Here is a 26,568-nt window from a genome sequence, read left to right as displayed (position 1 = left end):
CATGACAGGTACTAGAGGGAGAGGGATTCTCAGGTGTGCCTCTCAGGTGAGCAGAGACTCAGGAAGTGAAGGTATGAATGATGTCAATAAATTGCAAAAAGCCCACGGGGCAAAGAGTACAAGAGCAGAGGTCTTGAAGAGGGTACCTGTTGGGAACTGCCCTGCCTGGTTTCAGAAGCTGTAATCCCCCCTGGCTAAGGTTGAGTAAAAAGACCTTGGGAGCATAAGCCATTAAGGAGACAAAGCTTATCTTCCTTGTATGGGCTCCTCCTCTGCCCCCTTTACTTCACCCTGCTTGGCCCCGAGCCTGACCAGTTAGTCAATGCGAGGTAAGATTCCTCCAGGGAGGGATGACCTAAGATAGGCATGGTCACGAAGGGGCCCTCAGGGAAGGACTCGGGGGGCTATAGAAAATATAATTCCAACCCTTGCCCCTCGCCTCCCCCCTTGGAGGGAGGGAATGGCATTCCAAGCAGCAGGAACTGTGGGTTCGAAGGCATGACAGCCTGAACCACCCAGGCGTGCCAGGTAGGGTAAACCAGGTCCATCAAGGACAAGAGTCTAGGTGGACAAGCCCTGCCTGAGAATGAAGACAGCTGCAGCCAGAAGGTCTGAGAGCTCCCAGAGCTATGTGCTGGAGCCAAAAGGTGGCACTGGATCCCCCTCCAAGTCACCTGAGTGCAAGGCATGTTGGGTGGGGGAGACTGGAGGCAGGAGGCCAGCAAGGAGGCTAACCAATTCAGGTGAGCCCACCACACCCAGGTCAGGAATGGGGGTAGTAAACTGGGGGCTGTGGCCCAATGAGGCGGCTCAGGACACTAGGACACAGGGAGAATGCGGGCAGAGCAGGACGATCCCCAAAAACCAGTGTGCCCTGAGAGATACCGGCTGCTTCACACTGGCTGCCCGGAGGTGGGACTGCTGATAGCCAGTCACGGTAGCAGAGATGGCCGTGGTTCCGGATGCCTCGTGAACTGAAATGGCCTGCAAACCTGAGTTCAGGAAGAGGGAAACCCATGTCATTTTTTTGTGCCATTGCTGCCTCTGAAACACCCCCTCCCTCCTCTGATTTACAGTTTTAAACCTTCCACAGTCCTAAAAATAGCTGTTTATTGAAACTGTATGTACCATAAGGGTTAACAGGCCCTGGGCAAGGTTCCACAAAGCAGCTTAGGATGCTTTGGAGAAGATGCGCCAAACTCTTGGCTGTGCGGTGTGTGAAGGTAGCATAGTACAGCACAGCCCTAGAGAGAGGCTAATGTGCTGTACAACCTGGGACTTTCACATACAACCTGTGATGTGCCCCGAGCCTGTTTCCCCAACTCTAAAATAGAATATCACAGGATTAAAGAAAACTAGTGAGTTCACATGCTCCCTAAGTTTTCATCCTAGATAAAGGGAGTCTCAGACAACAGCTCTCAACAGCCTCCAGCACTCCTCAGGACACATCTCATCCGCAGGGTTTCACTGCTCCATCCTCCTGTCCTGGGCCAGTGGGCTCACCACCCCCCTTACCATGCAACTTCTTCTGGCCGCTCCCATCATCTTGGGACACCAGCTGCATGGGTAGATCAAGCTCGATGCTGGCCAGCAATGGCCTTGTAGATTCCCACTGGATGCTCAGAGAGCTGAAGTTGTTGAATCTGCGGCCCTGCTGGTCATAGGCAGCCAGGTCCAGGAGGGGGTTGCGGTGGCTGGAGACTGGGACCTGCAAGAAACCAAGGTCAGGTGTTGTGGCCATGCCCAAGTCACAATGGGTACAATGTTCAGAGTGAACACTGAGGACCATACTGGCATAGCCACTTGTGACCACATGATGTACCCTGAATCTGGCTGGCTGCCTTATGGGCTCATGAGGGTGTTGGTGAACAACTTGGGGTGAGCCACTGACCAACCCTCACTACTGCCTGGCATCAGGGGGCCCATAGCCCTGTCCAACCTGGCCTCTTACTCTAGCGCGCTGTCTTCAATGGGGGCAAAGGGCTTTGACAATGTCTGAAGGCATTTTTTGAGTGGGTGGAAGTCAAGGGTGCTGCTGAGTACCCTGCAGCTCAAAGGACAGCACCACAAGACTAAAGAATCTGGTCCAAAGTGTCGACAGGGCCGGAGTTGGGAGACTCTGCCCTGGACTTCCCCACCCCAGCCAGGCTGCTGTCCTTCCTCTCAGCCTTCACCTTCCCAAGTATTCTTCACTTCCTCTCTGCCCTCCACACACCTCCACCCCTCCAGGATATGTCCCCTAGTGGTTTAAAAGGAATGCCAATTTCAACCCTGAAAATGTCCCAGAGCCACTCAGTTTGCAAGGCTCTTGCAAAGCTCTTTGCTCCTGAAATGTCCCAGAGATGTTAAGAGCTGTCATCTACATATTAAGGGCAAGGAAACATAGTCCCAAGGAAGGGAAGGAACATTCAAAGGCAACTCAGCAGCTGAATGGCACACCACCTATAGGATTTAGTTCCAAACCCTGAATTCTACCACCTACCCTCACCTCTCCATCCCTGAGAAAACTGCACCTTGGAACCCATGCTGAATTAGCCTCATCCCACCCCCGATGCCCCAGAAGCTGGTTCATCCCTTTTCCTCCCTGTCCAAAGAACATGGGGGCAGGCGGGGTAAGCAGCAAAGCAGGGACCCTAAGCACCCAGATATCTGGGTCCCACAGCTTGGACTTGAACCCCAGTTCCACCTCTTTCCACCCTGGCAAGCTGCAGACTTTCTGGAACCTTGGTTTCAACATCTGTGAAATGAGAATCACAACAAAACCCATCTCCTAGGACTGTGTTTTAAACAGGTCATGTGAGATCACTTCACAGGGCCTGCCTCACTGTAATTAATGCGTAAGTAGGGAGACATGGCAGTCCTCAGCAATGGCCACAAAGGTGCCCAGTGCACTTTCAGGCACAGGTTCACAGGAAAGACTGTATTTCTCTGGCCCATGTGGTTAGGAGTGACCATGTCATTTACTTTGGCTAGTGAAATGTGACAAGTGACGTGAGACAATTCCAGGAGGCAGAGCTTTAATAGCCAGAACAGAATCTGCTATGCTCTCCTTGTCAGCACAGTGCCACCTGGCCACGTCACATGTAAGTCTGGGAAGGAAGATCACAATACACACAGCAGGGTCCCCCAGCCCACCTGGATGCAAAGGCAGTATGAGCAGAAGTGAACCTGTACTATGTGAGACCACTGGGACTTGGGGCTGCTTGTCACTGCAGCCTCACCTCTGCCCTGACTGATGCAGCCCGCAGACAACCACCTCCCCCAGCATGGCTCCTCTGCCAATCCTAGCTCTCTTGCTCCCAGAGAACACTGAACTGAAAAGCATGTTGCAAACTGTAAATGCCACTCAGCACAACTACCTGAGAATGCAAAGGATTTCATAAGTATACGTAAGTCGGGAACTCTGACAGGGGCATGTTCTGGGTGCCCTACTCCTTTCCCAGATGCAATCCTGGGTGAAGCACAACTGCTGTTCCCTTCTTCCTGCTCTCCCAGGGAAGTACATTATTCCTGTGTGTAAAGCATGCTCACAAGCTTACTAAATCCTCCCAATGGCCATTTGAGGCAACAATATAATCCTTATTTTACTGATAGGGAGGCTGAGGCTCAGAGACATTAGTAACTAGCCCAAGGTCACACAGGCTTAGGGGTAGAACTCTGCTGGTCTGATTTTAAATCCCACAGGCCTCACAGGGTGCAGCCCCTTCCTGGTACAAGAGTCAGGCTTGGATGGCTAATTAGACTCCTGGTATGTGACTGGTGCTCAACTGCAGTGACCTGAACATGGGACGATCTGCTCAAAGAACCAGGGTCAGGCCAGAGTGTGGCTCCACTCTGTCACTCCAACTGTTTTTGGTCAGCTCCATTCTAGCATCTGGCCTTGCCAATAATTTACTCTGCAAATGTGTCTTGGGCAGCCTCTAGCTTTGGAGAGGTCTAAAATAATTAAGTTGATAACTGTACCCAGGATGCATGGCAGGGATATAACTTTCTCAAGGTCCCCTAATGATACCACAAGTCATAGGGGCCATGTCTAATTGGCTCTTGGCTCTAGAACCCCAGGACTGATGATCACACAGCAAGTCCATGTTCAAAGTCCATTATTTCCTTGTGAGCAAGATCTATGACACATGCAAGTCAATGCAGAGCTGTGCTCCGCTGCCTGGCCAGCATCTTTCAGTCAAGAGAGACAACCCTGGGCTGACCCAGAGGGTGCAGACTATAGACAGTCAGACTCTGCTCCCTAGGTGAGAAGCCAACGTTTAAAGGCAGGGAAGCTGTACTTAATCTGACTGGTTTTTGTTTTGAAAATGAGGTTTGGCCAGTCTGGGGTTGAATGGGCTGGAGCTGAGTGAAGGGCTGTCCTCTGAATGGACCCTGCTCTCTAAGTCAGCACAATCCCCTCTGCCCCTTTCCTCAGCAGTGTCTCCACTTGGCTTGTCCAGCATCTACACTATCAACAGTCATGGGCAGAAGACAACAGGGACACAAGCATAGTAAGCCCTTCTCCTCGCTTATTCACCCATCACATTCACTGAGCTCCTGAGCTGGGCTCTCTCATAGAGAGGCTCACAAAGAAGAAAGGAAATGTGTACATTTTACAACATTCAATAATATTCAGTGCTTGGGGGTAGGGAGGAGAAGGGAACAGGAATATTGTAACAAGGGCCCATACCCCACCCGGAAATGGGAGAGGGCTTTTGGGAAATGCCAGAATGGGGCATGAGTGGCAGCCCTACTGTGGCAGCCAAACCAGCTCCATTGCCCCAGCAACCAGGGCAACTGCACAGGTAGGCCACACAGGGGATTCTGGGGGTGGACTTAAAAACAAGAGTGCAGAAACACCACACACTTCTTTGCAGCCCCCTCTCCTCACTGGTCTGGTTGGCCAGCAGAAGCTCAGGTTCCCAGAGGTTGCCACTCCTCTATCCCAGCACTCCAGGGTCTGCCTGGAGTACAGCCAGAACAGCAGGAACAAAGGAGAGAAGGCCTAAGCAGGTGGACCCTGGTGCCACAGCTGGGAGGCAAGCCCCACACTCCACCCCTGCATGGGAAGCTGCCTCCCATCCATAGCCCAGCAGTCCACAGGAGCTCCTCCAGTGCTGGCTGTCAGTGGAGCTGCCGCCACCACTGCTATTGCGGTTCCTGCTGCCAGCCTGGGCTCTGCGAGCCTGAGAGGCAGAGGAGAGACCCCGAACCAGAGAAGAGGAGTGTCACTTCTACATGGGGGGGCGGGGGACTCCCAGTTTTTGGTCACCAACCACTCCAGCACCTTGAAGGGAAGGAACAGCACCCATGGACTCCTTATGATGCCTGGAGCAGACCATGACCGGATAGCTACTGCGAGGTAATGGCGACTTTAGCACCAGAGAGACTGAGTAACAATGCTGGGCTGTAGATAAGTGGGCATGGTTTTGGAATTTAATCCTCCTGGGGGTGGCTGGTTTTCTGTGCTCTGTGGATGAGGCCAGCTCAGAGCAGGAATGCTTCCAGCCCCCTTAAAATGGGTACCCTGTTAATTAAAACCTGTTTCCCTCCACACAAATCTTCTTGTTATGCATGTGCATGATGACAAGTGGCCAAACCCCAGGCTACCTGGTTACAATATGAAATGCTGATGCGGGGGTGAAACTTTAGATAAGGTCTGAAGGCTAAGGAAGGCCCTGCTGAGGAGGTAACATTTGAAGAAAGGACTCAAGGAGGCAAAAGAGGAGGCATGAGGCTGGGAGGGGAGAGAATTCAAACCAAAGGGAATGGCAAGTCAGAGACCCAAGCAGGGCCCATTCCAGCATGCTCGTGGGTGACAGGGCTTCCAAGCAAGGATGAAGTGGGTGACAGAGAAAGAGTGATGTGGAGGACTCAGCCCTGCAGGTCACAGGAGACAGGGCTCTTCCTCTGAGTGAGTGGGATGTCACAGGCAGGGCTGAGACAGAACAATGTAAAAAGCATCAGTTACTACTCCGAACACCTTATGTCCAGTCCTATTTTTCTCCTACTACAGCTCTAGGAAGCCACTGTCAGCCCATGATTGTTCAGAGGAAGTGAACCCACATAGAGGGCACTGCTTGGCCCCTGACACTCGGACTGTGGACGTGCCCAGCCTCACACACAGTGGACCCAGCAGGCCAGGTTTTCCCAGAGTCTAGAATTAATGTAATTTTCTTCTTTCATCAAAGGATAATTTACTAAATACATAAGAGTGATTTAAAATGTAAAACTTTCAGGACATTCACCTCAATAGTCATCAAAGTCAGGGAAACAAAAATGTCTCTTCCTGAACACACACAATGTCAGTTTAAGGAAGTTGGTCATCTACTCCATGCCACAAACACCGTGGCCTGCCCTAGGGGTCAATGCTGGCTTCTCAGGGCTCTGAGCCCCATTCTTCTCACTTGTCCGGAGGGCACAGAAGTAGGGTATTCCTTGCCCAGTCCCTGCAGGAGTAGGTTGGAGAGAACTCTGAGACTGAGCACAAAAAAATCCCATTTTTAACTGATGCCATCAAGGCACCAACACTTATGGGACCAGTGTCAGGAACAGTGGAGGAGCCCACACGCCCATTTGTCTCAGAGCTGAGTAAGCAGTAACATCCAAGAGAAGGCAGAAGCCCACCCATTGACTGTCAGACAGTGGAAGGAAAAGTTGAACTAAATGTGCAGGACACATGGAGGCTGAGAGTCACATGTCAGATGGCAGAACTGTTCACACGTCCCAGACATGGGAGGCTGGTGCCTTCCTTGGAGCTCAGAAGAGATTCACTTCGACCAACTATGAAGCCACTCTGACCTTCACCCAGTAGCAAGCCAACTCCCAAATCCTGAAGACTGCCAGTGGAGGGAGAGGCTGCTGATATAAAGAGCTTCAGCGAGGTTCCCTTAGGCATGAAGAAGATCCACACTGAGTGTTCTCTGGAGAACTGCAGAGAGCCAAGAGAGTCCCATCCTGATGACACTAAGGCAGAGTGCAGCTGCACACTGAGCTGGGGCTGGGAGAAGAGAAGCAGCTTCAGAGGTCACTGAGGAGGCAATGAGCTTAGGCTGGGCAGATCTGTTCTGCCTTTGGGACCCTGCCCATCTCTGGGTCCCGCGGACAAACCTGGGAAGGGGTGCAAGGACCCTGGTCTCATAGACCGTCCTGGTGATGGGCAAGGAGGCACAGAGGTCAAAATTCTTGGCACAAACAACTTTTCTGATTACTGTGTGGGCACAGGGAACCTTGTCTGGCCTCTGCATCTTTGCACTTACTGTTCTACCTGCCCAGAGCACCCATACTGCAGCTTTTCTCAGCCGAGGGGCCTGACGGGGTATGTAACCTCTGCTCCGAGGCCTTTCTGAGTTACATCTGAAGTGGCTTCCACTGGTAGCTGTCCCGCACTCTATTTCCTTCCTCCACAGTACTTCCCACCCTTTGATCCATCTTGTCTCTCGTTACCTCTGTGAGGCAGGTGCCTCACATGTCCTGATTACTCTGTATTCCAGAACCTAGAACTGTGCCTGGCACAGAAGAGGTGCTCAACAAACAAATAAATGTCAAAGGAATGATTGAAAAGAAGCCTATTCTCCACGTCTGAGAAGGGGCTGGGGCTAGCTGCAGCATGCTCACACACCTGAACCTGAACAGGAGGACTTCCAAATCCTCTATGTTCAGTTACCTGGTCTCTGAGTGTCTTAGAGGTAGAGGGTTGGTTGGCTGAAACCCCAAAAGGACCAGACCTGTGCATTTCACCTTACATCCTTGTTGTCAGAGTAACCTCCAAGTGACTTTCTTCTCTCTCCCGACATGTGTGTTTGAAACACTGTCCCTGTGTCTCTCAGACCCTGGAGAACACTACAGTTTGTCACCTGTCTTCGGCAGTTCCCACTCTGACCACACACACACTGCTCACCAACAACAACCCCCTCAACCGTAACAACCTTGAGACACAGTAAAAAAAGATTTTTACAAACTGCCATGTGCTGTGCAGAGACAGGCATCTCAGTCCGGGGTCAGAGGCCCTACTTTCACCTGGTGCTTCCACTAGCAGCTGGGACTGCTGAGTCTTGTCATTTCTCTAGGTCTTGGGACCACCCATATGTAAAACTCAGATAAAAGCACCCGCCGTGCAGGGTGGCTGAGTGCAGAGATCAGGGCGCCGTGCACCAAGCCATCACTGTCACTGAGTGGTGTTCACTCACCACTTGTTTGTTCTGCTGCAGCAGCGGGCACGACAGGCCCAGCTGGGGGCTGGCATAGACAGGCATCAGGGTGATCCTGGAGGGTGAGGCACACACAAATTTCACCACGGCAGGCTCCAGTGCAGGGAAGGGGTTGGTGATGCTGGGCTTGTTCCCCACCGAGAGGGCAATGACCTGGTGGGGTAAAAGGAACAGTGAGAAGGAGCAGTGCTCCACTGTGCACCGTGCCTCACCACCCAGCCCCATGGCGCAGTTTGCTTTTCTGCAGAATGGAAATGATGGTGGTACCTACATCACACAGGGGTCACAAAGTTCCAGTGACACGTGCATGGGAGATGGGAGCCCCTAGTGCCCTCTACAGACATCAGCCAGAACCACTGCTTGCTCCTTGGCCCAGGGAGAAGGTGGATGGGTAGTACCATGTGGCTTCCCAGCACCCTATGAAAATCCCACCGTTGCATGAGCAAATTCCTAAGTTTGTGGGTGTTTCAATGAAGGGTCCACACTGACTTGAAAACCTTCATCACACTGAGGTGCAGGTACAAGAGAATGTCTGCTAATGGACTGAGACCTGAGGAGTGGGTGAGAAAAGGAAGCAGCCCTGGACCCTCAATGACACATCTAGAAGCCCCTCACCCTTCCTAACCTCGAGGTAGGACAAAGGGCAGTTTCCCCACTGACATGCAGGGTTTCTGCCTCCAGCCTGACAAGCCAAGGAAGTAACACACAGACCAATGCAGTGGGAGTGGCACTGGAGGGTCTGACTGTGAGAGTCGGCCCAAGGGGGTAGAGGGTGGGCGGATGGCCGAGCCAAGGATAAGAAACTTCTCTTACGTAGTTCTTGACTATGTTTATTCTTATCATGTTATTATTTATTATTACCTATTCATTTTTCTTATTCTTTTTTTTTAAACAAAGCCAGTGGGAAGTAGGACCTTTCACTGTGCCTGTTTTCTGCTCACACCCAGGCAGTCTTAGTGTGGCCAACTTCACGAGGGTGCCTTGAGATGCATGTGTTTCTGTGTTTTAACATCAACTGACATTCTTTGCACTATTAAATATACAAGGATACTCTTCTCTTCTCCAAACAAATGGGCTCTCTCTTTTGATTTACGTTGGCCTCCCACCTTGCTTCCTGTTTTCCAGCTTTCAGGCACCCTGAGAATGCAGTGGTACGGCCACACTGTGAGACAGGTGAGGACAGAGCCCTGAGACTAGGGACCTCGAGGTACAGGGGCCTGAACTGCAAGCTGCCCCTTGATCCAGGTGATCCCAGCCCTGAGGGTGTTCAGATCACAGACATGTTTTGTTCAGTCTAGCTATTTTCCTAATTTCTTGATTTTCAGGATTAAAAAAATAAAAATTAAGAGATTTTACGGAAAAAATATTGGCATTCCCAGCTTATTCTGAAACACCAAAAGATCTGCCACACCTGGCCCTGAGACTTCACTTTTTACAAGACCTGTCTGCTCTGGAGGCATCTGACTATGTGCCCCTAATCTTGGCTCACTCCTGATTTGGTGGTGGGGAATGCTGAAGCCTGGAGAGAGGTCAGGTCACCAGGTTGTTGAAAGGGAGCCAGGGCAAACTAGCTCTACCAAAGCCAGCATGCAGGGAATGGGGTTGGGGTGTGTCCCAACTGCCACACCCTGTTTGACCTGCTGTGTTCACTAAGTCATTCCACCTCACTGACCTTTCGTTTGTCTATGAAATGAGTATAGCAGCAGCAGCTATCTCTCAGGGTTACTTCAAAGATTAAATAAAATGATGCTGGGAGTACAGCAGGGTACTTACTCAAGGGATGCAACTTTCTACCCCTCTCTCTGGGCAAGACTGGTCTGGCTGGTAGCTGCCTTCTCACCTGTTCGCCCAAGGCCTGGCAGGTCACAAGGATCCAGTGCTGCTGATAATTACGGGAGGCAGGGGGCCCAAAGAGAGCCAGACTGATGCTGTGTGTGTCCTCAGAGGTGATGTTTCGAAAGAACTTGGATGGCTCGAGGACCCAGGGCCTGGGACCTCCTTCGAACAGCATCTCTTTTGAGGAGCCGAGGGTCACCAAGGCAACAGAGGAGGGGTCCACAGCCTGTAGGAGCAAAAAGGAGAAGAGTCAGCACCTTCCTCTGGCAGGCACATGCCACACACTGGAGGCCTGGGCCTGCCACCTGTAGAGGTCACACAAGCTGCTACTCCTGGTGCTCATCAGCAATACTCCCAGGGGTATGGGTGTAAAATGCTCCGGGTAGAATTCTGTCCTCCTCTCTGATATACTGCTGGAGGGAAGGAGGCATAAATTGATCTGCTTCCTTTATAAAACAATCCACTAAGAGCCTTGAAAATACCCACAGACCCTCCAACAGGCACTCTGCATCTGGAATCTAACCTGAGGACAGATCAGGAAGGATAGAAACGAGTTCGTGTACAGAGATGTTCCACACACCGCCATTCACTGCAGCCAATCACCAGGTACAGTCTACAGCCCCCAGTGCAGGGCTGTGCAAGTACAGGGCACATCCACGACAAGGCCTGTGTGGGTCTCTACGGCAGCGTTTGCAAAGAGTTGGGCACACGGCTGCCCGAACGGTTCGATCCCAACCACATTGTTTTAAAAAGCATAAACAAGCCTAAAAAGAAATATACCTGATGATCAAGGGAGACACACACTGTGTGTCCTTGATGGCATCATTACTAGTGGTTTGTTCCACTGCATTACCCCCACTTTCTACAATGTGTACCTAAGTTTTGGGGAACAAGCCTCTTTACTTGTTTTGTTCCCAGCATTTAGAACAGTGCCTGGCATGGAGGAGGCGCTCAATCATTATTTATTAAGTAAACGAGTAAATATTAAGCCCTGAAAATACCCAATAAAAAAAGGATGAATTAAAATAATTTTTTACAAAAAGCTCTCATCTGAACTCCCAGCCTAGGGTGACCATTGTACGGAGGGCCCCAGGGGTTGCCACACGGACAATGACAGTGCTTAGGGTCTGTGGAAAAGAGTGTCATCCTCACCCCACAGCATGAGGAGGAAGAGCACCTGCAGGAAGATGTGGCTTGCTCCATCTGAGGGCGCCTTCCTTTACAGACACAGCTGGGTACAGGGAATAATGGAGTCCCCTGAGGGCCCTGCTCCCTGACTCCCTGCCAGGGCTGCACTGATCTCCTGCTCCAGAGGGTCCCAAAGAGATTACCACCAAGTGTTAACTTGTGAACCTACTTCCCTGTTAATCACTCCACTCTATTCTCCAAGAGCTACCAGGTGTCCCTTCCTAAAGCACAGACAACATCCCCTCTATGTTAAATGATTCCATAGTGCTGGCTACCCAAGGAAGAAAGGCTGAGTCAGCATTTTATCCTGGGATTTGGGCTCTCCCAGTCCGGCCCTGGCCTCATCTCTCCCTAGTCCCACCTTCAGACTAGTCTGTCCCCAGGGTGTCCTGGTCCCCTGATCATGCCTTCCTCTAAGCCCTCGCTTCCTCTCTTACCAGATGACTCTCAACCTTCCAGGCAGATTGTGGCTCAGTCATATTGAGAGGAAATTATTTGTGTGGTATCTATCTCCTGATCAGGATGTGGGCTCAATAAGGGTAGGGAGGGTGTATCTTTTCCTTTTGTATCCACAGAATGATGTCAACCACACAAAAAATGAAACACTATATAGCAGAGTCCCCAACACCCAGGCCAGTACCACCCTGTGGCCTGTTAGGAACCAGGCCACACAGCAGGAGGTGAGCGGTGGGTGAGCCAGTGAAGCTTCATTCACACGTGCTCCACCTCCTGTCTACCCATATCCCCACAAAACTGGTCCCTAGATCCAGAAAGATTGGGGACTGCTGCCTTATAGGAAAAATTAAAATATTTTTAAAAGACAAGAACTTACAACTACACTGTGATATTATTAGCCATCTGGTTAGCAAAAATCCAAAAGTTTGCTGGTGGATCTATAAATAAAGATGTGCTTAAAAAAATTAATTCATTTTGGCCCAACACATGTGCCCTCCACTGCAGTGTGTCAGTCTATCTCCGTATTGCCCATCAGGTCTGAGGTGTGTGCCGACCCACGCCGGGCCTCTGACTTCTCTCAGCTCTGTCCATGCTCTCACACCCATGCTGCCAGTATCCAAATCTGCCCACAGCCTGGGTACTTACAGGTGCAGGCTGATAATCACTCAGGTGTCACCACAGTTCTGGACCCACAGCAGAGCCCCAAACAGATGCCACTTGAAAACGGAAATGAAGTCTCACCTGAGTGACAGCTTTAGATGCACACATAAAGGTAGGGTGGGGCAGGGGGCTAAGGTGATGATCCGCTGAGGCCTATGGGCACAGGTTCTCTTGGTTGGGTACTTACACTAAACCCTTAGCAAAAAAGGACATTACTTTTCAATGAGAATTCTATCCTTTTGACTTACTTTTTGCAATATGAACACTTCTGAGTTTGCTACCAGCCATCAACTCTCCATGCACCCCTCCGTGCACACAGGCACAGATGCGTACACTCACAGCTCCAAGAAGCCTGCACTGCCCTCACTGACATACACCCTGACTCTACCTTTGTACACACCCTGGTTCAGAAAGCATCAAAGGCCCTTTCCCCCCCAGCCAGGTGTGTCAATTAGTTGGAGCATTGTCCCATACACCAAAAGGCTGTGCGTTCGAATCCCTCATCAGGGCACATACATGAAGCAACCAATCAATGTTTCTCTCCTACATTGATGTAGGTACTTTATTTTTCTATTCCTAGGTACTTTATTTTTCTTGTTGCTATATCAAATGGGATTTCTGTTTCTGCAGTTTCATTGTTGGTGTACAGGAATGCCTTTGATTCCTTAGTATTGACTTTGTATCCGGCTGTTTTGCCAAATTCATTTATTAGGTCGAGTAGTTTTTTGGAGGAGTCTATAGGGTTTTCCATGTACACTATCATGTCATCTGCAAACAGTGACAGTTTCACTTCCTCCTTTCCAATTTGGATGCCTTTTATTGCTTTCTCTTGTCTCATTGCTGTGGCTAGGACTTCCAATACTATGTTGAATAGGAGTGGTGAGAGAGGGCATCCTTGTCTTGTTCCTGATCTTAGTGGGAAAGCTCTAAGTTTTTGTCCATTGAGTGTGATGTTGGCTGTAGGTCTCTCATATATGGCTTTTATTGTGTTGAGGAATGCTCCCTCTATTCCCACTTTGCTGAGTGTTTTTATCATAAATTGGTGCTGTATCTTATCAAATGCTTTTTCCGCATCTATTGATATGATCATGTGATTTCTGTCTTTCCTTTTGTTTATGTGATGAATTACGTTTATTAATTTGCGAATGTTTTACCACCCTTGCATGCCTGGGATGAATCCCACTTGATCACGGTGTATGATCTTTTTAATGTATTGCTGGATGCAGTTTGCCAGTACTTTGTTGAGGATTTTAGCATCTATGTTCATCAGTGATAGTGGCCTGTACTTTTCTTTCTTTGTTGTGTCTTTATCTTATTTTGGGATTAGGATGATGCTGGCCTCATAAAAAGAGTTTGGGAGTCTTCCCTATTCTTGGATTTTCTGGAATAGTCTGAAAAGGATATGGTTTAGCTCTTCTTTAAATGTTTTGTAAAATTCTCCTGTGAAGCTGCCCAGTCCGGGACTTTGGTGTGTCGGGAGCTTTTTGATGACTGCTTCAATTTCAACAGCTGGTGAAATCGAAGCAGTCTGTTCAGGCTTTCTGCTTCTTCTTCACTCAGTTTTGGAAGATTGTACGTTTCTAGCCTTCCCCCCTCTCTTAAGGTCAATGAACATATCAAGTGAGGATGAAAAAACAAAAGGGCCCATTTCCTGCACGTGAACTGCTAAGCATGCTCAGGGCCTTTGGCTTTCCCTCCCTGCACCTCTCCTCAACACAGTCGTGCAGGAAGCTCCTGTGCTTCACTCAGGCCTCTGTTCTAATGTTACATCCTTAGAGAGGCCTTTTCTGGGCCCGTCTAGGGCAGGACCTCCCAACACTTGCTACTGCCCTCCCGAGTTCAACTGCCCTTATCAGCACCTGCCACCATTTTCTATATGCTCATTTGTCCATTTGCTTCTGTGTTCTCACAACTAGAATGAAGCTGCCAGTTGCTCAGTCTCCCATCCCATAAAATGGGCATAAGAAGTAGATTCAAGGAAGCAGGAATGAAAGTCCTAAATGCATACCCAGTAGTGTCATTGTTATTCATTGTCATTCTCATTTTACAGATGGAAAACAGGAATCCCAGCAAAGCGAAGCCATCGATCCAGATCTACCTAGCTGATGGGCACAGGTCTATTCTCACTTCAGACGCCCTGTCCTGCCCATGTCTCAGTGCCACAACCAGCAAAACCCAGCTTTGGGTACAGCAGGTCACTGTAAACCTCACCAAAGGATGTTTTTCATGCACCCTAAAGGGAAAGGTTGTGCAAAGGCACCACATGTCCTATAATTAACAGTTGGAGAACTAGGAATGATCACCTTAACATGTTATTCCCTTCTCATTCGGGCATTAAAGTGTCACAGAACTCTATTCCAGGGAGATAGGTCAATAATCAACACCACTAATGAGGGACACTCATAAATCACACAGGCTCCTCAGTGGGCATTAGAGTGCAACTATTCCAACAGGCAAAGCCAGACAGGAGAGTGCCTTTTTGGCTCAGACAAGGTCTCCTTACTGGGCATCCATTTCCTGGCTTACAAAACAGGAGGATGGGTCTGGTCATGAAGAGTCCCTTAGCACTGGCAGTATGTTTCTAGGAGATGGAATTGTGCCTCTTTGCAGGGATACTCACACTTGGTCTAGAATCAAGAGGCAGAAGGCAAGGGGCAGGGCTGGGCCCCAGCATACCTGGCTGGCCCAGAGACTCCAGGGTCAACCCATTCAGTATGCTGACATTGCCAGAATGAAGGAGCCTGGTGGCATCTCCAGATCCAGGCACTTAGGAGCTTCCAGAGAGTAATTTGCAGGTGGGACAAGGCACTCTAATATCCTGCAGCAGACAAGGGCTGAAGAATAACTGGGATGTTAACTATGGGGGGAATTAGGTCACTGGCAAGCATGATCCCCTCCATGACCCACGCAGAGATAGAAGATAACATGTATGTTGCGGGGAGGAGAAAAGGGCTGAGCAGTACCCATGAGATCTGGCCAGGAGCTTTCTTCTGTGGATGGGAAGAGTTCTTACATTGTGTTTCCAGAATATGCCCATTCCCAGACCTTCACCAGCTGCCCACTACAGGATGAGAATATCCAGGTCCTACCCAGATTTCAAAAACCTCCTTGTTCTGACCCACCACAGCCTCATATCTCACCCCAAGATATACCATACTACTTCTAGTGCCCCCACCAGCCACACTTCAGTCTCCCTGTCCTCCTCCTATTTCTGTGTTTATTGATGACCTCCCCCCCGAGGGATCCTTCGTTATCTCTACTGTGCTTGCTGCAATTATCTGAGCGTCTGTCTTCCTTATACACTGACGCCGTCCGAAGGCACAGAGTGTATGATTTCTCCCTAGATACCTGTCTCCCCAGCCTGGGCCTATACCAACAAAGTGTTAAACTTCTGCCAAGGCTACTACAGGAAACTAACTCAGCTGAGAAGTGAGCTCTTTCCCATTTTGGCTATGTGGAATGCAGATGTGATGGCTGGAGCTTCAGTAGCCATTTGACTATGAGGCAACCTTGAAGATGAAAGCCATATACTAGGATGATGAAGTAGAAAGACAGAAAGAAACATGGGGTCCCTGATGACCATGGAGCTGCCACTCTAGCCCCATGTGAGAGCTCTTGTGTGAAAGAGAAATAAATTCTCTATTGGTTAAGCCACTGTTATTTGAGTTTTGTTATCTTGCTTAACTTATATGAAGGCATAAGAAAAATAAAAGGAGAAGAGACCCATATTCTTCTATATTGTCTAGTCAGGAAGCCACCTTGATTGGGATACCATATCTTTACCCTTAATCCCACATTGGGACAGTGAGCTCTGTTACTGGCCTCTGATGTTCCAGACAAATACCCCAATAATCAGACTTTCCAGTCCCCTGGAGAAGCACTCACGAAGGGCCCTATAGAAGCTCTTTCCAGAGTCCTGGCCAAACACCCCACCTCGTGGAAGGCTGTGGCAGGGCTTCTTCAAGAATGACCACTGCCGTCTTAGGGATTTCAGTTCTCTTCAGTGCTGTTCTCTGAGCCCTCTCACCTCATCTGGTACCCTGGTCAGTGAGAAGAGTCTGACCTCCTATACTTAAGATGCCACCTTCCCTTCCCCCATGCTCTCTACCATCCTTTCACACTTGACTTTTTCCATGGCATGCATATACAAAAATACATTACTTACTTGGTTTATTCACTGTCTGTCTCTACCTCTGTCTCTGTTATAATGTCAATTCATGGACAAGCATTTCCATGGGTTTTTTTGTTTTTTTGCGATGTTGTACTCCTCAGGTTAAGAGCATGGACTGGTACAGAGTAACTATTCATATATTTGTTAAATAAATGGATGAATGGAGCAAGAGGAGCAGAGATGGGCCATTTTTCCCTAAGAAACATCTGGAAGTATCTGCTATTTTAGGTCTGGGGGTTAGGAGACCTTGGTTTCAGTCCTGGTTGGTTAACTCTAACCACATTTCACCTACTTATTCATTTTAATTTTTTAAAGATTTTATTCATTTATTTTTAGAGAGATGGGAAGAGAGGGAGAAAGAGGGGAAACATTGATGTGAGAGAGAAACATCAATCGGTTATCTCTCCCACACCCCCAGTGGGGGACCTGGCCCACAACCCAGGCATGTGCACTGACTGGGAATCAAACCAGCGACCTTTCATTTTGCAGGGTGGTGCTCAATCCATGGAGCCCCACCAGCCAGGGCCCCTACTTATTCATTTTATTTAAAATAATAATAATAATAATAAAATGCAAATGTAATAATAATATAGTAGCTGGAACTACTATATGACCCAGCAATTCTACTTCAGGATATAAAAGAAAACGAAGGAAACAAAAACATTAACTTGAAAAGATTTCTGCACCCCGTGTTCATTGTAGCATTATTTACATAGCCAAGACACAAAAACAACCTAAATGCCCATTGCTGAATGAGCGGATAAGGAAAATATGGTGCATACACACAATGGACTATTACTCGGGCACGAAGAGGGAAATCCTGCCATTCGCAATAGCACGGATGGACCCGAGGGCATTATGCTGTGAAATAAGTCAGACAGAGAATGACCTCACTCATATGTGGAATCTAAAAAACAAACAAAAAACTCACGAATACAGAGCACAGACTGGTGGCTGCCAGGCAGGGAAGAACTTGGGGGAGGAATGGGTAAAGGTGGTCTGAAGACACCAACTTCCAGTGTAAAATAAGTAAGTTCTGGGGATGTAATGTACAGCATGGTGACAATAGTTAACAATACTATATTGCATATTTTTAAAGACAGTAGAGCTTAAATGTTCTTATCACAGAAAAAAAATTATAACTATGGGTGGTTACAGATGTTAACTAGACTTATTGTGGTGATCATTTCCCAATATATACAAATACTGAATCATTACATTGTACTCCTAAAACCAGTATCATGTTATATGTCAATTATAGTTCAATAAAAAAAAAAAACCCTCGGTTGCTGTCTGTTCTCCATCAGGCACTATGCTCAGGGTTAGGGGTTCAGAAATGAAGATTCTAATGTTGCTGAGCTTGCTTTCATGGATAAGAGCCACAGAGCAAGGAGACCAGAACTGTCCCAAAGGTTGATGCTTGGGTGTCAGGGAAATGCAGTGCTGACTGGCCTAGCCTGGGAGGCTGAGGAAGAGCCTCCCCCAGGCCAAGACTTGAGCCCTCCCCTAAAGAAGGAGCCAACTTACCCCTCTCTGGGCCTCCTGTGTGAGGAGCACATTTCAAAGTAAGAAATAATTGCATTCACTATTCTGCTGCATGATAGCTATTGTGTAAAGCCTTCACAACTACCCTTCACGGAAGGTCCAGTTCTTTTTTATTACTATTTTAGACTAACCCTCATTGAGCACTCACTACCTCTTAGGCACTGTTTTAAGCCCATTTTGCTCACAGCTGAGCTAATTCTTATAACCCTATGAAGTGGGTACTGAATAGCCCCATTTTACAGGCAGGGAAACAGGCCCAGAGAAATTAAATTAGCCAAAGTCACAGAGTTGGTGTTAGACCTAGATTTATACTCAGGGGTTAGTGTCAAAGCTGTGATCTCAAGTACTGGAACAATGCGCAAAGCTGTGCGCTTCCTGCCCACAGATGGGCAAATGGGGACTCAGACACTTCATGGTTACCTGACATCAGGCAGGGAGAGAATCCAAACCTGTTCCCGAGGCCTCAGAGGGTTCCCAGGTCTCAAGTTCCCAAGGCCCCAGAATGCACTCCCTCAGGGCAGGGCCACTGTCCCCATTCTAGGATTCTGGGGAGATCCTGCAGGGTCACTCTGGAGTTCACCAGAATTGCCCCTCTGTTGTAATCCCTGCAGGCCCCAAAGGGTAACATTTCATCCATACAGATATGAGGAATCATTGCCTATCATCAGGGAGGCTTTGCTCCTTCTACATCTTTCCTAATTTCAGCTCAAACATCATAGGAAGAGATTGCTGTTCTAAAAGCTACTCTGAATAATCAGGATTTTAACGCAAATTCACCAGAACAAATGAATAATTCACATCAGGGAAGCAGATGGAGGGTAGGGCCCCAGGCTCACCTTGAGGGGCAGGTAGGCAGCGATGGTGATCTGGGCGCTCAGGTGGATGTGGCCATGCTTGTAGCTCACGAGGAGCGCAGTGTACCCCTGGGCCTCGGCTCTCACCCTGACACCACTGCAGTGCTCAGGTCCTGGATGTAGCCTCCCTGCAAGAGGAGGAAAGCAAATGGTCACTCTAAACTTGCCTCTGCTAGAAAGACATGACAGGCTGACAGTCCTTTCATCCAGGGCTTGATACACAATCTAATTTTTTTAATATAAATATTTAATTCCCATGCCAAAAAGTACACTTGTCAGGCACACACAGTTCACAGTGTTTGTTTTTCCTCACAAACTGAGCACATGCAGGACCCAGGACTGGGATCACGAAACAATTTGACCTGTACCCTGGAATCTCCCATGGACCCTCCAGTCACTAGCTCCTCCCCTAAGGAGAACCATTGTGAGCTGTCTTCTAACAGTGCAGCATAATCTTGCTGGTTTCTATATTTTACATAAAAGGAACCACTGAGCATAAACTCCTTTGTGTCTGACCTTTTCAGTTCAGTGCTAATGGTGAGATCTCTCCTTATATTTCGTATGTTGTACATCTTTTATCCACTTTTGCATATATTATTGTGCTGTGTGAAGAGTCTGCAATCGATTTCTGCATAATACTGCGAAGACCTGGGATGTTCCCAATGCAGGGCAATGCTACCCAGTGCTGCTGAGAACACTTTTGGTACATATTTCTTGTAGACATGTTTCAGCCTTTCTGTTGGGTGTGTCCATCAGAGTGCCACACGTGCACCCCTAGTCCCTACTGTCTAGGAGCACGCCTATGTTCAGCTTTCATCATTACTGCCAAACAGCTTTCCCAAAGTGGTTGTAACAAGTTATACTACTTCTTTTTTAAATTTATTTTTAGATAGAGGGGAAGGGAGGGAGAAAGAGAGGGAGAGAAACACCAATGTGTGGTTGCCTCTCAAGCACCCACTACTGAGGGCCTGACCTGCAACCTGGGCATGTGCCCTGACTGGGAATCAAACCAGCGAGCCTTTGGTTCATAGGCCAGCACTCAATCCACTGAGCCACACCAGCCAGGGCAAGTTACACTGCTTCTAATGGCTATACTATATCCCTGCCAATGTGTGGTATACTCCACCCTTTAAAAAAAAAAAAAAAGCCATTATAGTGGGAGTATGTTGTTTTCTTTCCAAACATTTAGAAAAAATTATACTATTAAATCCCACATTCCCACCCCCTACATTCTACAATTATCATTTTGTTCTATTCCTCTTACTGCATTATCTATCCATCTCCTACCCATCCATCAATTGATCTTATTTTTTTATGAATTTAAACTAACTTGAGGGCATCAGTACACCTCATTCTAAATATTTTAGTGAATACATAATTATCTCAATATTTCTTTATGGTTCTTTTTATTTCTTAAGGTCCAGCTTATGCATAGTGAAATGCATAGACCATGCGGCTACTGTGAAACCCCAGCCCACCATGATGCAGAATACTGTCCCCCAACCCCAGCCCAGGTCCCTTACACTTTTTCCCAGTACTCATCCCCTAGAGGCCATCACTGTACCATTCTGATTTTTCCACCATAGTTTAGTTTTCTTTCTTAGTAGTAGTTTTACTGAAATATATAATCCACATACTGCAGAATCATCCATTTAAAGTGCACATGCAAACTGGTGGTTTTTACCATATTCACAGAGTTGTGCAACTATTGCCACTAAATTTAGAACGTTTCACTCCCTATAAAAAAACCCTGTACCCATGAACCATCCCTGTCCTTTCCCCATCCCCTGGTGCCTGGCCACCCTACATTCTATGCTGAGACTGCTCTACATTGAGTCTCAGCATAGATTGGTTTGCCTCGCACTCCCCGTCAATGAACTGTGCTCTTCATGTCTGGGTGTCTCGCATAGTGTATTTTTGAAACTCAGCTCTGCTGCTGTGTGATCAGTGGTTGCTTCCTTTGGATGCTGAGAAGTATTCCATTGTCAAGATGTTCCACATTTTGCTTATTCATTCACCAGTTGATGGGCATTTTGGTTGCTTCTAATTTGGGGAAATTAGTAAAAGAGCTGCTGTGGACATTCGAAAACAATCTCTTCCACACTCTTAGGACATATTTCAATGCGTGTTATTTTGCCAATGGCCACTGCCATGCCCTTGGTAGAAGTCCTTATGCCACCAAGAAGCGTAGGCCAGAGTCCACAGGCAGAGCCCAAGAGCTCTGGAAAACTGATATTGGGTCCACAATTACACAAACAAAAAGAATGGAGAAATAACAGGTCTGAGTATGGACCCTGCTATCTTCTACTATGGTACAGGGAGTCTCCACAAATGCTTATCTGGACATGACCCTAAATTATGAGAAGGGAGGCTGGCCCTTAGGAGAGCTGGGAAGAGATGCTGAGGAACTGAGCCCTGAGGGGCACACGCAGGCTCCATGGCCCTGCCCTGGGAATGGGAAGCCCCCTGCTCTGACCTGGCCAGAAGCTGAAGCATGCCACATCCTTTCTTGTCTCTACAAGGCTTACAACACTCTTCCTGCTCCTCAGAATACTCTTCCCCAATTTTCTCCTACTCCCATCCTTCAGTCCCAGTTATTACTTCCTCTAAACAGCCTTCCCCCGCACCCCCAAGCTATCTTAGACACCCGTCTTCAGCACATTTCTTCTGGGGAACATGTTTAAGCATTTCAAGTGAGCATAGGTCCAAGAGTGAAAGCGAACTCACGGGACCCATGCTACTCTATTGGTGCACTCTGTCCCAGCACCACACCTGCCAGTTGCACCATCTGTCTTACTAGACTGTTAAAGCTGTGAAGGTAAAACCACATCTCTCGTGTTTACCGGGCACCCCCAGAGCATAGCACGTAGGAGGTGCTCAATGAACAGAGGGCTGAAAAACAGCCAAGGCTTACAATGGAAAAAGGGCCAGGATAGAGCAAGAGTGATGTACTGCCATACCCAGAGGGTGAGCCTGGTCAAACCCAGCAACTCCATGGAGAAGTTCACAGTACCACTCAGAAGCCAAGAGGCTTTTAAGGGTGCTTCAGTGATGAGGACAAGGCAGAAATGGGATCCCAGCAGCCAAGTCCAGTAGGAAGAGGATGAGGCCCCAAAATAACCCAAATGTGCTGGCAGGATGGTGCCTGGGACTGTGGTTACCAAGGCAACCCAGTAGTTCTTTTCCAAGACCCATGACCTGAGTCTCATGTGTGCTCTTAACTTGGTCAAGACCAAGGACATGGACTTAAGGGGAAGATGGAAAAAGAGAAGGAACCCATTAACCTAACATGGGTTCACATCTGCCCTCACGTTTCTACTCCATGAGTTTCCTGTGTCCTAGGGGCAGGTGTCACTCAATCAGCTGACACCATCTGGTCTTAAGTCCATGGATTTCCATGACGCCAGTGTCTCTCTACCCTGACTAGACTTCTCAACCTGGGCCCCACCACAAGCCTTTATAAAGCCACATATACTCTTTATTAAGGGACACTGAAGGAGCTTGGTAATGGAATTTCAATGTCACAAGATTCTGTCTCAGCTGCTGTCTTCAAAACCAAACACTAGGCTTAGGGGTTAGGGACATTCATTTGTACCCTTACAGCAAGCAAGGGGCCAGTATTCCCACTTTATACGTGAAGAATCCAAGACTCAGAGAGGTTAGACAACTTGCCTGACATCACACAGCCAATATATTGAAGAAAGAGATTTCAGATCCATGAGCATGAAATTCTAAACCCTGTTCCTTATTCCTGGGACTTCCTGGATGCAGACCCAGTGCCTGGGCTGAAGCCTGCAACTCCTCTTCAGGACACACATGGAGCGGCGGGGGGGCGGGGGGGGGGGGGTGCTGGGGAAGCAGGCTCCTCTCCTGCCATCAGTGGGACTCTTTCCCACATACTAATGTTTTTCTCCATCCTAAATGGTTGCCTTGCTGAGGACACGGAAGATATCTTAAAGCTCAATTTCTCCTGTGTGGTCAGCAAGGACACAGCAATGCCCTCCAGGGAAGGATACAAATATGGTTTGCTTAGTGATGTCTCAGACACACTGCCTCCTTCCTTGGTGCAGCTTCACATCCAAATGGCTCCATGGGTCACCACAACCACAGCATTGGCGTGTAAAGCTGCTGGGCATCTCAGGCCATCCTACAAACACCCTGCCAATTAGGCTTCCTAAACTCCCCAGGATCAAGTCATCACTCCTCTGCTCACAAACCATCAGTAGCTCCCACTGCCTGAAGGGATCCCCAGCCCTCCAATGCCCCATCACGATTCACGATCCAACAGGTTCAGCCATTCTAGGCCCACTGTGTGTCCATATCCCTGGACATGCCCACCTCAGGGCCATATCTCTGGAGCCCCACCGAGTGCCATTCTGGTTCCCTATTACTTCTACCCCTGCCCAAACCTCACTGCTCCCTCACTGACTCAACAGTTCTTGCTTTTCTTCATCTGCAAATTAGAGAGGTACCTCTCTGCTGCCCTTGACTGACTTCCCTGGGAGGCCCCATTTCTAGAGGACTCAGGCTCCAGAACAGTAGTCCAGACATAGTCTGATGTGTATTCCATCCTGCCCTGTGCTCTTGTGAGAGTCTGGATGGCTACAGCCTCAGTCTCTATCTGACATGTGGCCCAAGCACAGCTCCTCCTCCCATGGTGGTTGTGAAGTCTGATGCGGTCACACACACAAGGTACTCACTTACCCTGCACCTGGCAGGGCCAACGCTCCATAAACTAACTTCCACCATCACTGTCAAAATCCTGCAAGCAATGCTACAGACAAAAAGATCAATGTGCACAGCGTTGATGGCTCAGGAGGCATGGACCTCACATGTCACAAAGGTGTTGCAATTCTGTCACTAACCAAATCCCCCATCCACAGCATATTCTGAGAACCTACTGCATTCCAGGCACTGCAGTGGGCACTGCAACATGCAACTGTTTAGAATGACACCCATTTTAGAGAAGTGGAAACTGAGGCTCAGCGAGCAGTGACACAGTGGGTCACCTGGCAGGTGAGATCCAAACTGCAGACAAAGGACAGAGGGACAAACACCATTTCTCATGCTGTGACCCCGCTGCCTCAGGCACTCTATTTAGGAATCTGAAGCAGCCCACGTTGAACATCCAGGCAGTCTGCCTCAGCCCCTCTATCTGGTGCCTGCTCATCGATGCTAGTTTACCTGGAAGCACTTGGAACACACCCTGGTTCTCCACCTCAACCTCCAAGTAGAAGTGGGAGCAGTCGCTAAGAGTAACCACCTCGTTGGCCCCACCGGGCATTAGGCCGTTTATCCTTAGGGGCAGCTCCAGCGTCTGGCCCACTCGTGCCTCCACGTGGCACGGGGCAAACTCCATGCCTCTGGGCTCGATCACATACACCTGGAAGACAAGACATGGACTAGGGTCATCAGGCTCCATGGGAGAGGAAAGGCCTGTTGCTCAGATTTACTAAAAGTACTGTGTGTTGGGCATTGAATACATGTCAGTGAGAAGACTAAGCTTGAGGGACATGAGGGATGTGTGCTGGGGACTGAGGTGATGTTCAGGGATGAGCTGTCAGGGAAGGCCCCTCTGAGAAGTAATGTAGGAGCTTAGACCTGAGAACCATATCAGAGGCAACCAGACAAAAGTCTGGGGGAAACACTTTCTGGGAAGAAGAGACAACTGTACAAAATCCTGAGCCATGTACCAGCTCTGCACATTGGAGGAACACAAAGAAGGTAGGATACAGGGTGAGAGAGACATCATCAACAACAAATACCTGTATTAAGACAAAACTTACCAGACTCCAGGTTCTGTTCTAAAAACACTGCTAACTCACTGAATCCTCTCTGTCTTCTTGTTAAGAAGGTTCTGTTACCAACCTCATTACTTGCATGGGAGGTTTGAGAGCCAAACTCCACCATGCTCCAGCCTAAATGAGCTGGAGCATGATGGAGTTTGGCCTAAGCGGTCCAGCCCTGGAAGCCGGACTCCAGGCTCTAACCATCACACACACTGCCTGTCAGGGAATTGTCCTCTGGCTTTTGGCTGAGCGACCGGATGGAAGGTGGCATGTTTACGTAGATGAAGCTTGGGAAATGAGGTGGGGGAAAGGTGGTTATAATTTATACAAATATTTGACAATATGTTGTAGCTAAAGGGTCTCCATTGTAACCCTCTTCACATGAAACTTAGACCAATCTTAAGAGAGGGGTATGTGTGTGTGTGTGTGTGTGTGTGTGTGTGTGTGTGTGTCAACAAAAAGACAAAATAACCCATCTAAATGAGTGGAAAAAACAGCTATGGTACATTTACACAGTGGAATACTACTTGGCTATAAAAAGGAAGAATATTTTACTCTTTTCTGACAGCATGGATAGACCTGGAGAACATTTTTTTTAAGTATATTTTATTGATCATGCTATTACAGGTGTCCCACTTTTTTCTTCCCTTTATTCCCCTCTGCCCTACACCCCCCCCACCTTAACTCATGTTCATGGGTCGTACATATAGGTTCTTTGTCTTCTCCATTCCCTATACTACTCTTAATTTACCCCTGTCTATTTTGTACCTACTACCATTTATGCTTCTTATTCCCTGTACCTTTTCCCCCAGTCTTCTTCCTCCCACTCCCCACTGATAACCCTCAATGTGATCTCCATTTCTGTGATTCTGTTTCTGTTCTGGTTGTTTGCTTAGTTTGTTTTTGCTTTTGTTCTTTTTTAAGTTTGGTAGTTGATAGTTGTCAGTTTGTTGTCATTTTACTGTTCATATTTTTGATCATCTTTTTCTTAGATAAGTCCCTTTAACATTTCATATAATAAGGGCTTGGTGATGATGAACTCCTTTAACCTCACCTTATCTGGGAAGCACTTTACCTGCCCTTCCATTCTAAATGATAGCTTTGCTGGATAGAGTCATCTTGGATGTAGATCCTCACCTTTCATGACTTTGAATGACTTCTTTCCAGCCCCTTCTTGCCTGCAAGGTTTCTTTTGAAAAATCAGCTGATAGTCATATGGGAACTCTTTTGTAGGTAACTGTCTCCTTTCCTCTTGCTGCTTTTAAGATTCTCTCCTTCTCTTTCTTCTTGGGTGATGTAATGATGATGTGCTTCCTTGGGTCCAATTTGATTGGGACTTTCTGTCCTTCTTGGACTTCCTGGAAGTCTATTTCTTTTGCCAGATTGAGGAAGTTGTCCTTCATTATTTGTTCAAGTAAGTTTTCAATTTCTTGCTTTTCCTCTTCCCCTTCTGGCACCCCTATGATTTGGTTATTGGAATGTTTAAAGTTGTCCCAGAGGTTCCTACGCCTCTCCTCATTTTTTTGAATTCTTGTTTCTTCATTCTGTTCTGATTGAATGTTTATTTCTTCCTTCTGCTCCAAATTGTTAATTTGAGTCCCAGTTTCCTTCCCTTCACTGTTGGTTCCCTGTATATTTTTCTTTATTTCACTTTGCATAGCCTTCACTTTTTCCTCTATTTTGCGGCCACACTCAAGCATATCTGTGAGCATCCTGATTACCAGTGTTTTGAACGCTGCATCTGATAAGTTGGCTATGTCTTCATCGCTTAGTTCTGTTTCTGGAGTTTTGATCAGTTCTTTCATTTGAGCCACATTTCTTTATCTCAGTGCACCTGTTACATTGTAAGGGGCAGAGCCTTAAGTATTCACCAG

The 26,568-nt window shown here is 48.0% G+C and overlaps 1 protein-coding gene across 4 annotated transcripts in view; it reads right to left on the bottom strand.

The window, feature by feature from the left end:
• NUP210 (nucleoporin 210) overlaps nucleotides 1-26,568 on the bottom strand; it is a 115,911-nt gene that overhangs the window by 45,353 nt on the left and 43,990 nt on the right. For all 4 annotated transcript variants that reach the window (XM_045185817.2, XM_053918524.2, XM_053918525.2 and 1 more), the window contains exons 13-18: nucleotides 24,090-24,288; nucleotides 18,888-19,033; nucleotides 10,036-10,257; nucleotides 8,175-8,348; nucleotides 1,516-1,708; nucleotides 886-992 (exon numbers count right to left, since the gene is read on the bottom strand). In XM_045185817.2, the coding sequence (XP_045041752.2) occupies nucleotides 886-992; nucleotides 1,516-1,708; nucleotides 8,175-8,348; nucleotides 10,036-10,257; nucleotides 18,888-19,033; nucleotides 24,090-24,288 (1,041 nt within the window). The remainder of the gene's footprint in view (nucleotides 1-885; nucleotides 993-1,515; nucleotides 1,709-8,174; nucleotides 8,349-10,035; nucleotides 10,258-18,887; nucleotides 19,034-24,089; nucleotides 24,289-26,568) is intronic.

This window comes from Desmodus rotundus, chromosome 2 (assembly GCF_022682495.2).
Source record: "Desmodus rotundus isolate HL8 chromosome 2, HLdesRot8A.1, whole genome shotgun sequence".
NCBI classification, from domain to species: domain Eukaryota; kingdom Metazoa; phylum Chordata; class Mammalia; order Chiroptera; family Phyllostomidae; genus Desmodus; species Desmodus rotundus.
The sequence above is the reverse complement of the archived record's forward strand: the minus strand, read 5'-3'. Positions and strand labels throughout refer to the sequence as shown.